At 39.4% G+C, this 14,693-nt stretch overlaps 1 protein-coding gene across 11 annotated transcripts in view; it reads left to right on the plus strand.

Annotated features, from left to right (window-relative positions):
• ABLIM1 (actin binding LIM protein 1) overlaps window positions 1-14,693 on the plus strand; it is a 283,821-nt gene that overhangs the window by 222,444 nt on the left and 46,684 nt on the right. For all 11 annotated transcript variants that reach the window (XM_077877526.1, XM_077877525.1, XM_077877532.1 and 8 more), the window contains one exon: window positions 12,070-12,157. In XM_077877526.1, the coding sequence (XP_077733652.1) occupies window positions 12,070-12,157 (88 nt within the window). The remainder of the gene's footprint in view (window positions 1-12,069; window positions 12,158-14,693) is intronic.

A 14,693-nucleotide genomic window follows, 5' to 3' on the forward strand; every position in this document is an offset into this window, starting at 1 on the left:
ATGTAATTAGGACCAACTACACGCAGCCTCGTGGATAATTCTAGTACCATTGGGTAAAGGAAGCCAGACATATTTATTTCCGTTTATGTGAACTTCAAAACTAGGTAAAGGAGTTAGAAGTCAGCATAGTGAATAGAAGTCACATGACTGGAAGAGAGCATGAGAGGAGCTTCTGTGTGCAGATAATGTTCTCATTCTTAATTTGGGTGGCAGTCAGAAGATACGGAGCATTTATGAAAATTCATTTAACTGTACACTTAGAGTTTGTGCTTTTTTTCTCAGGGCATATTATACTTCAATAAAGAAGTTTACCTAAATGAAAAAATAAAGGCATTCCTCTTTCCTACTCCAAAGAGGGAGAAAAAAGTATATTCAAGACTTCCTACCTACCTTGTAAGGGAGAACAATATGATAGGACAGGTAAAATGCATGGCATTCTTTGTTAACCAAAAAAAGGAAAGCACCAAACTGTGAAACAGATTGCAACAACCACAAACAAAGCACCTGGTCAGGAAATACCAAATTCAACGGAACACCCAAGGAAATTCAACACCAAATCCTCAGGTCACTGGCTACCCTCTAACCCATTTGTATTTCTTAATAACTTACCGGAAGAGAATGATGGGATGACGTCAACCATGCTATTTCATCAGTTTCAAGGAAGTTTGGTACCTGGGAGCATGACTTTGCTATTGTTGAATCTGGAAACCACAGACAGCCTAGATAAAGCTGCTGGGCCTATTCTATAAGGATTTAGGATCACACTGTCCCATACCATGAAGATCGCCTATGTTGAGGAATCACACTTAGGATAGTTGGCTTTCTTGGTGTTATTTAGAGTGGTTTCTTAAATAACATTTGATTACACTGTTGATAGCTGGGAGCAGGAGGGGCAATGGAAGTAAAATTGTTAAGAACTTAAATTATCTAGTCTGTCTTTAGCATTAGCAAATCATAAAATACGGAAGCCTTAGTTTTGCATGACAAACTTTTATTTGTATCCGTAGAGAAAGACAAAGAAGTTGAAAGATGATCCTATAAAAGTTCTAAGAGCCAGGGCAGATCTCAACAGGGGGCCTCCCTCATTAACTGAGCTGCCCAGGGCTGGGAAGGCTACAGGGGGGTGGTTCTGCAGTGTGGAGCTGAACAGACCTGAGTTCAGATGGCAGTTCTGTACCTTGCTGAGTAACCTTGGACGATTTCTCGATCTTGCTAACATTTGATTTCCTTATCTGTTAAAGGAATATAATACCTACATCTCAGTGCTGCAGGGAGGGTCAGATGGGATATGGTTTATGAGGTGCTTAGCACAGTGTCTGGAAATAAGTAAATAATGAAATTGTACCCGGGGCACTGAAGTTCATCCATTACTTCCCTTTGGGCTGCCATAATTGTGCAGGGAACAGTGTGGCTAATTGATTTAGAGGTTTTCTGATAAGAGCTTCTAACACTAATCTACTAAGACATTTCTAGAGCCCTTATATGGAGAGCAAGAGAGATCCTGGAGTTATGGAGGTACTGGTGTAGCCCATGTCTTCAAAGGAATGCATAATCCAGTGTGAAAGAAAAAGCTCACCTACATTGATGGCTACCAGATACATTTTAATTTTTATAATAATCCTACATGGTAGATTTTTCTAATGCTAGTTTTTATAGATGAAGAAATTATTCTAGAAAAGTGCCCAAGGCCACAATGTTTGCAAGGCCAGAATGCAGACCTCTGGGTCCTCTTGCTTCCAAAGCCCATCTCTTTCCATTGCATGTTGCACAATGGGGTGGGGCAGACAGTCCAGCCATAACAACCGGAGGCAAAAGCAAACACATCTGACAGTGCAAGCACAGAGCTATGGGAGCACCAGGGAGAAAAGATCAGTTTCAAATGTAGAGATTTACCTTGATTAGTTTCAGATTTACGTTTTTGCCTTCAATGTAGTTATTTGCTCTGCCTTAAAATTTGGAAAAATATCCAAGATAGATGTTAATAAAATGTCTCTTCTCAATCATCTTAACCATCTTTTGCATCACACAGGAATTCTTTTTCTTGTTGCCTAAGATTTCTGAAATGAGAAGTCCTGTAGGTGTTGTGGTGGTATTTATCCGAGAGTCGAATTTGTATACTAAGATCTGGGATGTTTCCTAGTTCTGAAACTTAGCTGTATGACCTTGGTCTTGGCGCACAAGTCATCGGGTCTCTGAGCCCTCAGTCTGATCATCACAAAACAAGAAGAATCATATCGCCTATTACAAAGGATCAGAAAAGCATCCAGTTAACTATTGTGTGTAAAAGCACACAAAGAACCAGCCTGGGAGAGTCCCAGTAGCTACACTAAGGTGAACGTGGTTGTCCAGGTTTTCATTTTGATTTCGTGTGTAGTCCTGAGCAAGTTACTCTCTCCATAGTCCGGTTTCTCTTCTTATACAAAAAAGAATGGTAGTTCTTCTGAAGGCAGAGAAATAGTAATTAGATTAGCAGATTATTTTTTAATCCTTTCAGAAACCTTTAAATCTTCAGATAATTGCTAATAATAAAATATTACATGTGTATATCTAGCTTTCTATATATAAAGGTCCATTTTATTCTGGAAAAAATCCATATTTTTCAACATCCTTTCAAAATAATGTGGACACTATGCCTCCAGAAGAAATGAATGCATGCACCCCACTCAGGTTTCCTGCCCTCCACCCCACTGTCTTCTTTTTTCCTTTCCTTTCCTTTCTTTTCCTTTTTCTTTTTCTTTTTCTTTTTCTTTCTTTCTTTTTCTTTGTCTTTCTTTCTCCTTTCTTTCTTCCTTCCTTCCTTCCTTCCTTCCTTCCTTCCTCCCTCCCTCCCTCCCTCCCTCCCCCTCTCTTTCTTCTTTCTTTCTTTCTTTCTTTCTTTCTTTCTTTCTTTCTTTCTTTCTTTCTTTCTCATGTCTCTTTGTCAAAGAATAGTTTACATACCATAAAATTTATTCATTGTAAGTGTAGTTTGATTGTTTTTATACTACATGTGACTATTACATAGTGTTAGAACTTTTCACCACCCCATCATGACTACTCGTTTGCAGTCCATCCTGCCCCACATTCTGTCCCCATTCCATTTCCAGCAACCACTCATCTACCTTATATCACCTTCATTTTGCCATTTCTAGAGACCTCCCACAAGTGGACCTACAATCTGTAGTCTTTTGTGTCTAGCTTCTTTCATTTAACATGCCATTGAGGTTCACCTGTGTTCTTGCACATATCTGTAGTTTGTTCCTTTTGATTAAAAAAAATAGGTTTACCGTATTCCATTATTTGAATGTTCCATACTTTATCTGTTCACCAGCTGAGAGACATTTGTATTGTTTCCAGTTTGGGGTTATTATGAATAACACTGCTATGAACTTTTGCACAAAAGCCCTTGTGTGGTCATATGTTATCATGTCTCTTAGTTCAAAACCTAGGGGTGGTAGCACTGGGTCACGTGATATATTTATGTTCAACTTTTTTGAGAAACTACCAGAGGATTCCAAACTAGCTGCACCATTTTACATTCTCATCAGCAATGGATGAGTGTATCTCTTTTTCCACATCCTCCTCAACACTTGGTATGGTCAGTCTTTTTAATTATAGCCATTGTAGCTAATGTGTAGTGGTATTTCATTGTGGTTTTCATTTTATTTCCCTATGACTAAGGGTATTTAAAATATTTTCATGTGCTCATTCAGTATGTGTATATCTTCTTTTGTGAAATGTTTCTTTAAATCGTTTGTGCATTTTTTTCAGTTGAGTTGGTCTCTTATTTTGAAATGTAGTTTTTTAAATATTCTGGATACTAGTCCTTTTCTAGACATATGATTTGTAGAAATTTCTTCCAATCTGTGGGTCATCTTTCTATTTTCATAATGATGTCTTTTTTTGTAAAGATATTATTTATTTGAGAGAGACACAGAGAGACATAGAGCATGAGCAGAGAAAGGGGCAGAGGGAGAGGGAGAAGCAGACTCCCCACTGAGCAGAGAGCCCAATGCTAGGCTTGATCCTAGGGCCCTGAGATCATGACCTGAGCCAAAGGCAGATGCTTAACTGACTGAGCCACCAGGTACCCTAATGATGTCTTTGAAGAGAAAAAAATTTTAATCTTGATGATACCCAATTTATCAATTTTTTTATTTTATGGATTATGTTTTTATAGAATATATAAGTATTAAACCCAAATCACAAAGATTTGATGCTTTTGTCTAGAAGTTTTATAGTTTTAGCTTTTATATTTAAGTCCATGATCCATTTTAAGTTCATTTTTCATTTATGGTGTGAAGTATGGGTTGCATTGAATATGTATATCTAACTGTCCCACCATTATTTGTTGGAAAGACTATCCCTTCCCTATCAAATTGCCTTGGCACTTTTCTTAAAATCAATGAACCATGAATGTGGGGGCTTATTTCAGAATAAATCTCTCTTCTATTCCATTGACCTATATGTCTATCCTAATGCCAGTCCATGCTGTCTTGATAACATCTAGCTCTATAGAAGCTTTTGAAATCAGATAGTTTAAGTCCACGAGCTTTATTCTATTCTTTCAAAAAGTTTTTTTGTTGTTTTTTGTTTGTTTCTTTACTTTCCTAGGTCCTTTGTATTGCCACATAAATTTTAGGATTGGCTTTTTAATCCCTCTGAATAATCCAGCTGGAATTTCAGTAGAGATTGCATTGAATCTAGAGATCAATTTAAAGAGACTGGTTAGGTCCTGTGGGAAGGCACACATTTATAGATAACATTTATCTAGCACTATTAAATTGTAAAGACTGCTTTAAAGTTTTTGCACTTACTTCCTTGGAAGGAAATGAGAAAGCAGTAATCATCTGCAAAAAACGCAATATGCATTTACACTGGGGTGTTGCCAGTTTTTTCATTCTTTACCCCTCATTAAAAGAAGGGACTTGGTGGCTCAGTCAGTTAAGTGGCTGACTCTTTATTTTGGCTCAATTTATAATCTCAGGGTTCTGGGATTGAGTCCTGCATTGGGTTCCACACTTAGCAAGGAGTCTGCTTGAGGATTCTCTCATTCTCTCTCCTTGCCTCTCTCCCTCTCTTCCTGTCCCTTTTTCCTTCCCCCTCCCTCTCCCTCTCTCCTTCTACCCTTCTCCCAACACACACACTCTCTCATAAATAGTTTTTAAAAAATAAAAGGGTGTTGATGCTCTGTCTTTTATATTTTGAGCAGCTGGTCAAAGGGAACCAGATCATTGGAAGGCAATGGTATATTTCTCTCTGTTTTGTGCATCTTCTCTGGGGAAGATGAGCTGCCACCCCTCCCTCCGACATCACACATATGTTTGGAGCAGAGTTGCAGCTGGAGTTGGGTTGTTAAGGCTGTCTGGCTATGGGATGTTCTCATCTGTGCAGGTTGGCTTTGTACAGACTTGTGTAGAGCCCTCTGGGCTTTGTGAACACTGCCTGGGCAAACTGATTTACTCACCTTTACCCAGGATACAGACTTTGGGCCAAGGCACACCCTCATTATCCTGTCTGTTCAGGACCCTGCATTATCTGGGGAAAAAAAAAAACAAACCCTGGAACAGGTGAGTGTAAACTTGGAGATCAAGTCAGTCCAGTCACAGTGGAAACCTCTCCTGCTTCAAGGAAAACAACAACAAACATAAAGAAGGCTGAATCAGCCCCTACACTGCCTTTCGGCAGGAGTAAAACAGGAAACTTATGTGATTCTGCTTCTCCCTTCCCACCCTTGCATCTGCCACAGAAGCACCAGATCCTTGTTACCCACTTTGGCTTCCTCGTTTACTATCAGGTTTAGGATTTGGAGATCACCTAGACTGGTGTTTCCCCAGTTCATGATGATTCATGTACTCATTTCAGTGCTTATAAGACAAAGAAAGAAGCTGATTTCTAGGCCCTATCTTTTAAGGCCATCGAATCCATTTTTTAAAGGATCTTGGGTGTTGCTTATAGACAGTGAAATTAGAAAAGTCCTGATCTAGGCCAGCACACTCACCTCCAAGCGTCTGCATGTCCTTCATCTAAAGTCACCATCAACCAGAGCTGTGTTTGTAAGTCTTGGGGACAGGAAAGCAATTTGTTTATTCCTTTGGGTATTCTAAGCAAATCATCTCTGAATCAAGTTAGAACTTAAAAAAAAAAAAAAAAAAAACTGCAACCTCGACCTTGGTAGTTTAACTTCCCCATATGGAAATGACTACATTCAATTATCTTTCAGTGTTACACCCTTGGTTTTTCTCAAGGGTCTATATAAGAAAGAAGTACTTCAGTGTTTCCAACCATCAGCAAAATTAGTGTGGAAGATAATTTTCCATTCCAGAGCGAAGGTCTCTCTATGAGAATTGTTTCGGTGCCTTCAGATGGTAGGCCTGGTTCTACTTTTTGAAAGCACTCAGGGCTTTGAGTACATTGTCCACTTTGAGTGTTAGCTTCTTTGCTTGTGTATAAGATTGTAAAAATAGCACCTACATCACAGGAATGTTGTGAGCCTTGATACAATGTGTGGCATCATATGGAAGTTCGGCCTACAATTGACTGTTACTAATTTAGAATAGAAAACCTTGCCTCTCTAGTGGCAATTGTTATGCGGCCGTTTTTTCACACAGTGAGACTTTTAGTGACCCGTTTTCCCTTTTGTCCTCATCTGCTGAGAAACTCAGATCACAACAGGTTTGCCTGAGTTTGGAGTCTCAATATTTTCTTTTCCTCTAAGGTTTTTGTCCGGTTGTTTATAGATCATGACTTTCTCTGATAAGAATCTGCAAGCCTTTGTTTGGGAAGTAGGTAGGGCATTAGTTATAAATGGCTGAAGGTTGACCTCAAGGCCCATCCTCCACATCTCCTGGGCTTGTGTTAGGAGTAGGGCAAGAGAAAGAGGCTAAAGAAAAGCTAAAAAGCACAGTTGGTCATCCAGAAGCTAAGCAGATTATCAGGCAAGCAGATTATTTGCCCAAGGATGGGTTCTGTAATTATGGTTCTCTCTTGCTACTCCCAGTGGGCTGTTGCAGTCATCACAGGGCTTGGGGAATCCAGAAATCCTCCTGGGTATAGGACACTATAGAGTCGTTGCCTCAACCCCATTCCCTGCCATCAAGAATATCCTTTCTCTACCCAAATTGCTTTTCAGTTAACACTGCTGTGTGAGCTTATAGGAGTATGGGATTTCACACAGAATCATAGAATTTTATGGCTGAATGAGACTCGAAATTGGCTAGTCCAGCCTTTCACTTTTTACAGATGAGGGGAGGGGCCTGGGGGCTTGGAGAGGTTAAATAGTGGCATCATTGAGGTCTCACGGGTAACACATTAAGGAATGACATCCAATCTCTTGATTGCAAATATAGTAGCCCTTTATCGGGGGGCCTCCTCATCCACGAGGTATTCAGAACTATCTGTTCCTGATAGTGGATTTTATTTTTAAATGTGGTGCTAAATCCTGCCTTATAGTAAATGGTATTACTCCAGATGGTATTCTAGTCTGTATGCTAAAGTTCCTACTCCAATTTAGAGATTAACCAAATAGTAATAATTACCACAGAAGTCTGACATAATCAGCACTATTAAAGGCAAGCCATTTTTTTTTTGCACTCTGAATGTGTAGGCAGGTGCTTTATAAAACTCAACTAAATAAGCAAATTGTTTATTTTCCATAGAGTTTAATGCCAGCCAGAATGTAGACTTCTAACACGTGCATTTTAAATATGTGAAAAAGAAGAAAACAGATTGTAATTTTTTTTTACATGGCAGAATAGAAAGATGGGTGGAGAACAGTGATTGCAGAGCTCTGGTGAGTCTTGGCAGCGCATCTTGCCCCACAGGTTCAAGCAGAGCTAGAGTTGTAGGGTATAAGTTTGGGGCCAGGTACCTAGTAACTGTCACTTATGAGGTCACCTGTCACAACAAAGCCCACACTGTGCTTTAAAAGTTTGTAATCAATGACCTCCTCTCCACAACGAATTGTATGTTTTTCATCTGTCCTTCTATAGGCACTAGTCTTCCATCTTGCTCACGATCTGAAATACTTCTCCTTCTTCTGTAAATGACTCCATTGTAAATGATTTTGATTCAGCTACATCCATTTGGGGGGTGAGTTTGCATATAAGCCTACATCTATGTTCAGGCCTGATCCCTTTTCCTGGCCCTGTGCATAGGGCTTGAGTGTGAACCGTCATAGGTACCAGTGTAAGAAGAAATGAAAGCAAGGAGGTGGCTCTTGCATGCAAAGCAGAGGCTCCCTTGTCCTTGAGCCCCTGACCCTGTGGTCCCCCAGGCCCGCACTGCTACAAAAACAGACTTTTTTGGCTGCAAATGGCCTTTGATTCTGGCTCACTGAATCACTTGACATGTTCAGCATCCTGAGATGAGTGAGTGCCTGGGTCAAGACTGATGCCCCTGGTCTTATGACAGTATTGTTTCTCAGCAGTGTTTTTGCTGATGATTTATAGACCAAAGCCCTGCCACATTGGGTCTTGGCGTATCTTTCTTCCACCTTATGTGACAGCTCATGTAACACAGTTACTCTCCTATGCCTGTCCTTGGGAAAAGAACGGACACCGAGAGGGCCTTTGGCCAGCGTCCCAAATTGCACTAACAAGCCTTCTCTTTGTGAATGGCCCCGGGACCACCTCTGTTCAGAGAGTTATTGCTAATTGTTGTTGTCTCTATTATTATTATGTGTAGTAGTGCGCTGCACCATTTTCAAAATATCATATGATCGTTCGCCCTAGTAACATCATTGTGAGGCAGTGTCAGCAGTGGAGTGTTATATGGTTGAGACTGCCACCTTCACAAGATCACATAGTGCTGAAACTGGATTTGAATCCAGTCGTACTTACCCCAATGTCTCCACAAGTTCCGCTAGTATTTTATGCAACTATATTATAGATGTTGTTTTTCTGCATGATTTTTTTCTCTTGGTAGCATTCATTTGAACTCTTTCCATGTAAGTTTATTTCATTCTTTTAATGGCTACATATGGTTTAATATTTCCTTTAACTACTTTCTTATTTGGGTTGCTTTCTGTTGTTTATTCTTTGCTGTTATAAATAATGTTAAAGATCCTTAATACATATACTTTTAAGCAGTAATGAGAGTTTCTGTAGGATAGCTTCCTAGAAGTGGAATCATGCATCAGAGAGTACATGCATATTAAATTTTAATAAATATTGCCAAAGCTGCCTCCCAAAAAGAATTTTGCTCACCAATAGTGTGTGAGAATGCCTTTTTCCTAACATTAATCTTCTCTTTATCTCTGCCCATTTGATGAAGAAAAAAATTTTTTTTTCTAAGTTGTGTTTCTCTGACTCCTGGTGGAGTTGAGCTAATTATTTGTTTTTTGGGGGGAGATATATATATATATGCTTTTTGCCCATATTGCCACTTATTTTTTTTATTAGAGACACTCTATATATTCTGGATAATAATCTTTTGTCTGAAATGCACAGCAAGTATCTTTCCCTGTTACTCTTCCTTTAACCTTCTTATGTATAGACATTTATATGTGTGTGTGAAGTCATTATTTGCCTTATTGTTTCTAGATTTTGCCTTGTTTAAGGAAGCATTCCTAGCCCAAGTATACTAAATTATCTTCTATATACCCTTCTATATTTACCTCTGTAACTCTCTAGAATTCTTTTCAGTGTAGGTTATGAACTAGGAATCTAGTTTTACCTTTCTCTAAGTAGAGAATCCATTGTTCTCACCATTAATGGAATAGTCTGTTTTGCAACTCATTTGAAATGCCACCTTTATCATAGACTAAATTATCTTGTGTATAGCTGTGCAACTGGTTTTTCTATGTTATCTGTTTCACCAATTTATTTTCTATTCCTGTACCAGTATTGGAGGACTTTAATTGTTTGAGCCTTAGAATAATTTTTTATGTCAGGAAGGGAAAATCCCCCTTAATTGATGCTCTGTTTTTCAAAAAATGTCTGTATTTTTGTGCACTTTTTTTTTCCCATATGAACTTACAGAATCAGGATGTCAAGGTCTGTAGACAAAATTCCTTTGAGTATTGTGGTTGAGAATGCATTGCATTAATAGGTTCATTTTAGATAAATTGACATCTTTAAACATTTAGTTTCCTCATCCAGAAATATATGTCTAAATGAGATGACCTTGACCCCAAAGACGTTTAGATTCTCTTTTCCTTCAGTACCACCCATGAACATGTCTACATTATGATTGTTAGCCCTTTATGTCCATCAATTAAATTCTAAAGTTTTCTTTATGTAGATCTTGCATTGAAAGGTTTATTTGTTGCTGTTAGAAATGGAGTCCTGTTCTCCCATTACACTAACTAAATTTGTATTGCTAGTCTATAGGAAAGCTGTGAGGTTTTAGATGTTTTGTTTTATTTTGTTTTTTTATCAAGCTGTTTGAGCTCTTTCATTGGTGACCTGCATGTTTATTTCTTCTTACTGTATCACATTGGCTAAGACTAAAAGAGTTTGGTGAAATTAAAACTAAACTAAAAAAACTAGAACCTAAATACTTTGGTGAAAGTGTCAGCTATTGTGTGAGTGCTGTCTGTTGAGAATGCACCTAATGTTTCACCACTAAATATGATAAATACACTATATCAGTTTGAAGATCTCTCTTTCTACTCCCAGCTTTCTGAGGAGTGTGCTTTTTATTGTAGACTACACAAGCTTCCTGTCAAGGTGCCTTAATTTTTCCACTTACATTTTCCTTGAGAATCCAGAGATTGTCCACACTGGCTGGGAACTCTCAGCATTGGCATCCCAGCTGAACTACAGTGGTTTAGAACTTAGTGTGACTTCTCTCTTTCTCCCCTTTCACTCACATTTGACCCTGGGTGGCCTAAGGGAAGGAGCTACTTTGTGTGACATTTCCTATGCTTCCTTCATCCCCTGGAAAAAAATAATTAAGTAATAGTGTGTGAACCAAAACAAGAGCACCACTTCTAGAATTTTCTGATTGGCAGCATTGAACAGATTTCATTCCTGGCTTCTATTTTGAGATAACTTCACTTTTTTTCCACTTGATTGTCTTGAGTAACCAACTACCATCTCACACTCTGGTTACTAAGTGGCTTTGTAGTTTCTACTGGAGGGTGTGAGAAAGGAATCACTACCTGACCTCTGATTTCCTGTTGAGATTTCATGCAAGCACAGGGTGCAGTTACTTCTAACTCTGGGTTCTCAGCACTAACTGCCTTGCATGTGGTTGATGCAAAAGAAATGCTTCACAGTTGGTTGATAAAATTTCATTGCAGAGTATATTTGATAACTTTCAGGTGGTGAAGATTTTTTGCTAAGCTATAAACAGAAAGATTTCATTTTGTCAGGCATGCATTTGGAGCATGACTCTAATGTGACTTGGCACCTGTCTACAGAATTGTCCCTGTGTCCAGTGACATTTTGCTTTGGGGAAGTCAACACCTGCTGTGATGGCATCTGTCATATTTAGGAATGTGAAATGCTCATGAATAATGCAAGGCCGCCTCAGTAAAATGCCTTTTTCAGAAAACAATATAAGACTTTGGTAAAAGATTGTTATAAGCAACAAAGAAGAGAATTTGGGGTCCTTCTGAGGTGAAAGCTGTTGATGTCTTTTATTATGGTTTTTCCCATCTTGATGTAAGCTAAATAGATTTTATTATTTTTAGAGCGTGTAGTTAAGAAAGCAAGAGCCTGCTAGATATGAGAATCCTTTCCTTTTATTGCATTAGTACAAACCAGTATTAGTCTCCACATCAATTTGAGTATTAATGTTTTGGGGGTACCATTTTTGGAGACGGAGTGGACTCATCTCAGACACGTGGTGTGTGACTGGCAACCATCCAAGAGCGACCAGGCCAAGAGAGAGATGGATGCCGGAAACCCCGAGAAGCAAGGCAGCCCCATCATCCAGGCATCAATAGCCGGTCTTTGAGCCCCTTCCAGTTCTGATGGGGTCAGTTTCAGCTTCCAGGGCTGCTGGTATCGGAGGTTAGGTCAATTGGACAATTATTTTTCTTGCCTCAGCTGTTCGCTTTTCCTCTAAATCCCTGAGTCCAGAAAAGAGGCTGAGAGCTGTGACAAGGTGTAAACTAAATAGTCCCTACCTCTTCTCTTGCAGGCAGGTGACAAACATTACCACCCCAGCTGTGCACGATGCAGCAGATGCAACCAGATGTTCACAGAAGGAGAGGAAATGTATCTTCAAGGTAAGGTGGACTCAAGAATTTATTAAGTTCTTCCCATCTGGGAAAAGAAAACCTTGGTTTGTTTGTTTGTTTGTTTGTTTGTTTGTTTGTTTCTAGAGAAGGAGGCATTTCATTAGTGGCCAGGCTCCCCAGATCCAAAATGAATGTGGCCCAAAGTTACCTCGTCAGTTAGTATTAGTCAGCCAAGCAGTTGACATTGCTGACAGTGAGCCCCTGAATCTGTTTTAAAAAAGGAATGTGTTGCTTCTAGAACAAATGAATAGGCCTTGATGTTTGGTGCTACGGAGGTGAGGTAAGATTGAAAATCAGAAATACCTCCTCCCAACCTTCACCAGGAAATTTGGGAAAGAAGACAAAAGAGGAAAAGCATTCATAGAGGCTACTTTGTCTTTGCTCCTTTCACTATCCTATGAGAAGGATTTTTTGACCCCTCCAGCCTGCTCTTACGCAGGCTTTCAGGAAGAAGAAAACGTCATACTTGGTGAATTGCATCACAGATGTATTTCATCCCATTGAGATGATGTAGCTGTCCTATTGAACGAAAGAGAGAGCGAGAGAATGAGAGAAAACATACCCAGAGTAGAAAGAGAAATGGAGAAGTTTCTCGTGGCAAAGAAGTACTCATTACTTACCAGAGGGCCATCAGATTTTTTTTTGAGGGAGGAAGCAGGGAAGGGGCAGAGGGAGAGAATCTTAAGCAGACTCCATACCCAGCCTGGGGCTCAGTCTCACAATGCTGAGGTCATGACCTGAGCCGAAATCAAGAATTGGATGCTTAACCAAGGCACCCCCCAGATTTTTTTTAATTGAGAAATCTTCCCAGTGTACAACCATAACTAGTTTTTATCTCCCCTAAAATACTGAAACTTCTCAGAGGGAAGCTTAGGGGAGGATTCTCTTCCAGTCAGACAGCACCATCTGCACAAACATTTTACTATTTTTAGCTGGAAAAAGAGTCATTAAATCGACAAGGGCTTATCAGTAAAATTAGCAAGAACCATGAGAGCTGGTGCTCATTTAGTTTGGTAATTACCGGGTCTCATCTGCCTTCGAATTCATTTCTTTGTCTTTCTGCACTTAACACTATGTGTATTTTAATGAATGGTTTGCTTTGCTCTCTATGTTGTTTTTATACAACGAAGAAATGTCTATAGAAATGATTCTTGAATATTAAAGCAAAGTCTTACCTATTCTCCTCTAAAAAATGCTAGGTAAATGAGAAATTGACAATCCAAATATCCCTTAGTTTTAATGATGACTTTGCAAAGTTCTGATGAAAAAAAGTCACTGAATTTTGAAGGTCCCAATAAAGACAAGTGACAAGCCCCCAAAACCATGGTCTCATGTGGACTTTATATGACACATTTTCCCGAGGGCAGGCTGTGAATCTGCCTAGCAATAGGCAGGTGTCACTTTGCATTTTCAGCATGAAGCAGATTTATTCTCTATTTGATCTCCAGGCTTTGTTTTAGATTTTAGTGTGTCAATCATAGCACTCAAAAACAAAGACACAAGAGTGTGTGTTAACCCCATGTCTGCTAGGAACTGAGACTCAAAGGCTCTGGGTGCAGCTCTGCACGTTCACATGGTTCTGGAACCTGAATAGAGAGTGATTTCAAGCTGTGCACAAATGCAGCACATTCATACTACAAATAAACAAGTATCCATTAAGATGGGCTATACTCAGAATTCCAGGGATTGTTGTAAATGTCTTCTGGAGTTGGGCTTCAGCGCTCTCTGCCTGCCCTCTTGGCACATCCTTGAAGAATGAGTAGTTCATCTTCCTCAGCATCTGATATTCTCCCCAAGTCACATTCCTTGTGTGGCTGACCTCTGAAGAACAGTGTGACACTGTGCAAACCCAGTATTCTGGCCAAAGGCTTTTACTCAATAGAACCTTCACAACGAATGCTGCTGTTGGGTCCACCCCAACCCTTGGCTTTCCACATTAAGAGGATTTCCTGTGCTTTGTAGCCAGCCTCAGAGTAAATGTTAATGCTGAAAGGACTATGTGTCTGTCTGGTCTGTTTGTTTCATTTTTTATTTTTTTTGGCTCTTGGTTAAGCAAGATAGAAATGATTGTTAAATAGGGATTCAAGTATTATTCTGATATAAAAGGTATTATCTTGTGGTTAATATTATTTTAGCTATTTTAGCTCAGTGGTATAAAATAATTCAAGAGTTACTGTAATTTAGTGACTTTTCAAGTACACACAGAACAGATAAAAATTTGATAATGAAGTGCGGGAGGTCTGATATTCTTGCTGACACTTATTAAATTTATATCACTTACTTACTGCTTTCAACTTAGTAACTTTATTTGCTCAAGTCTTACCCAGGGCTCCTTCAGTTCTTTTGCCCATAACCATATTTAAACATATCCTTATGTGATCATAAGACTTAGATCTAAGGGGCAGCCCTGGTGGCTCAGCCGTTTAGGGCCGCCTTCAGCCCAGGGTGTGAATCTGGAGACCCAGGATTGTGTCCCATGTTGGGCTCCCTGCATGGAGCCTGCTTCTCCCTCTGCCTGTGTCTC

The sequence above is a fragment of the Canis aureus genome, chromosome 29, assembly GCF_053574225.1.
Source record: "Canis aureus isolate CA01 chromosome 29, VMU_Caureus_v.1.0, whole genome shotgun sequence".
Classification (NCBI taxonomy): Eukaryota; Metazoa; Chordata; class Mammalia; order Carnivora; family Canidae; genus Canis; species Canis aureus.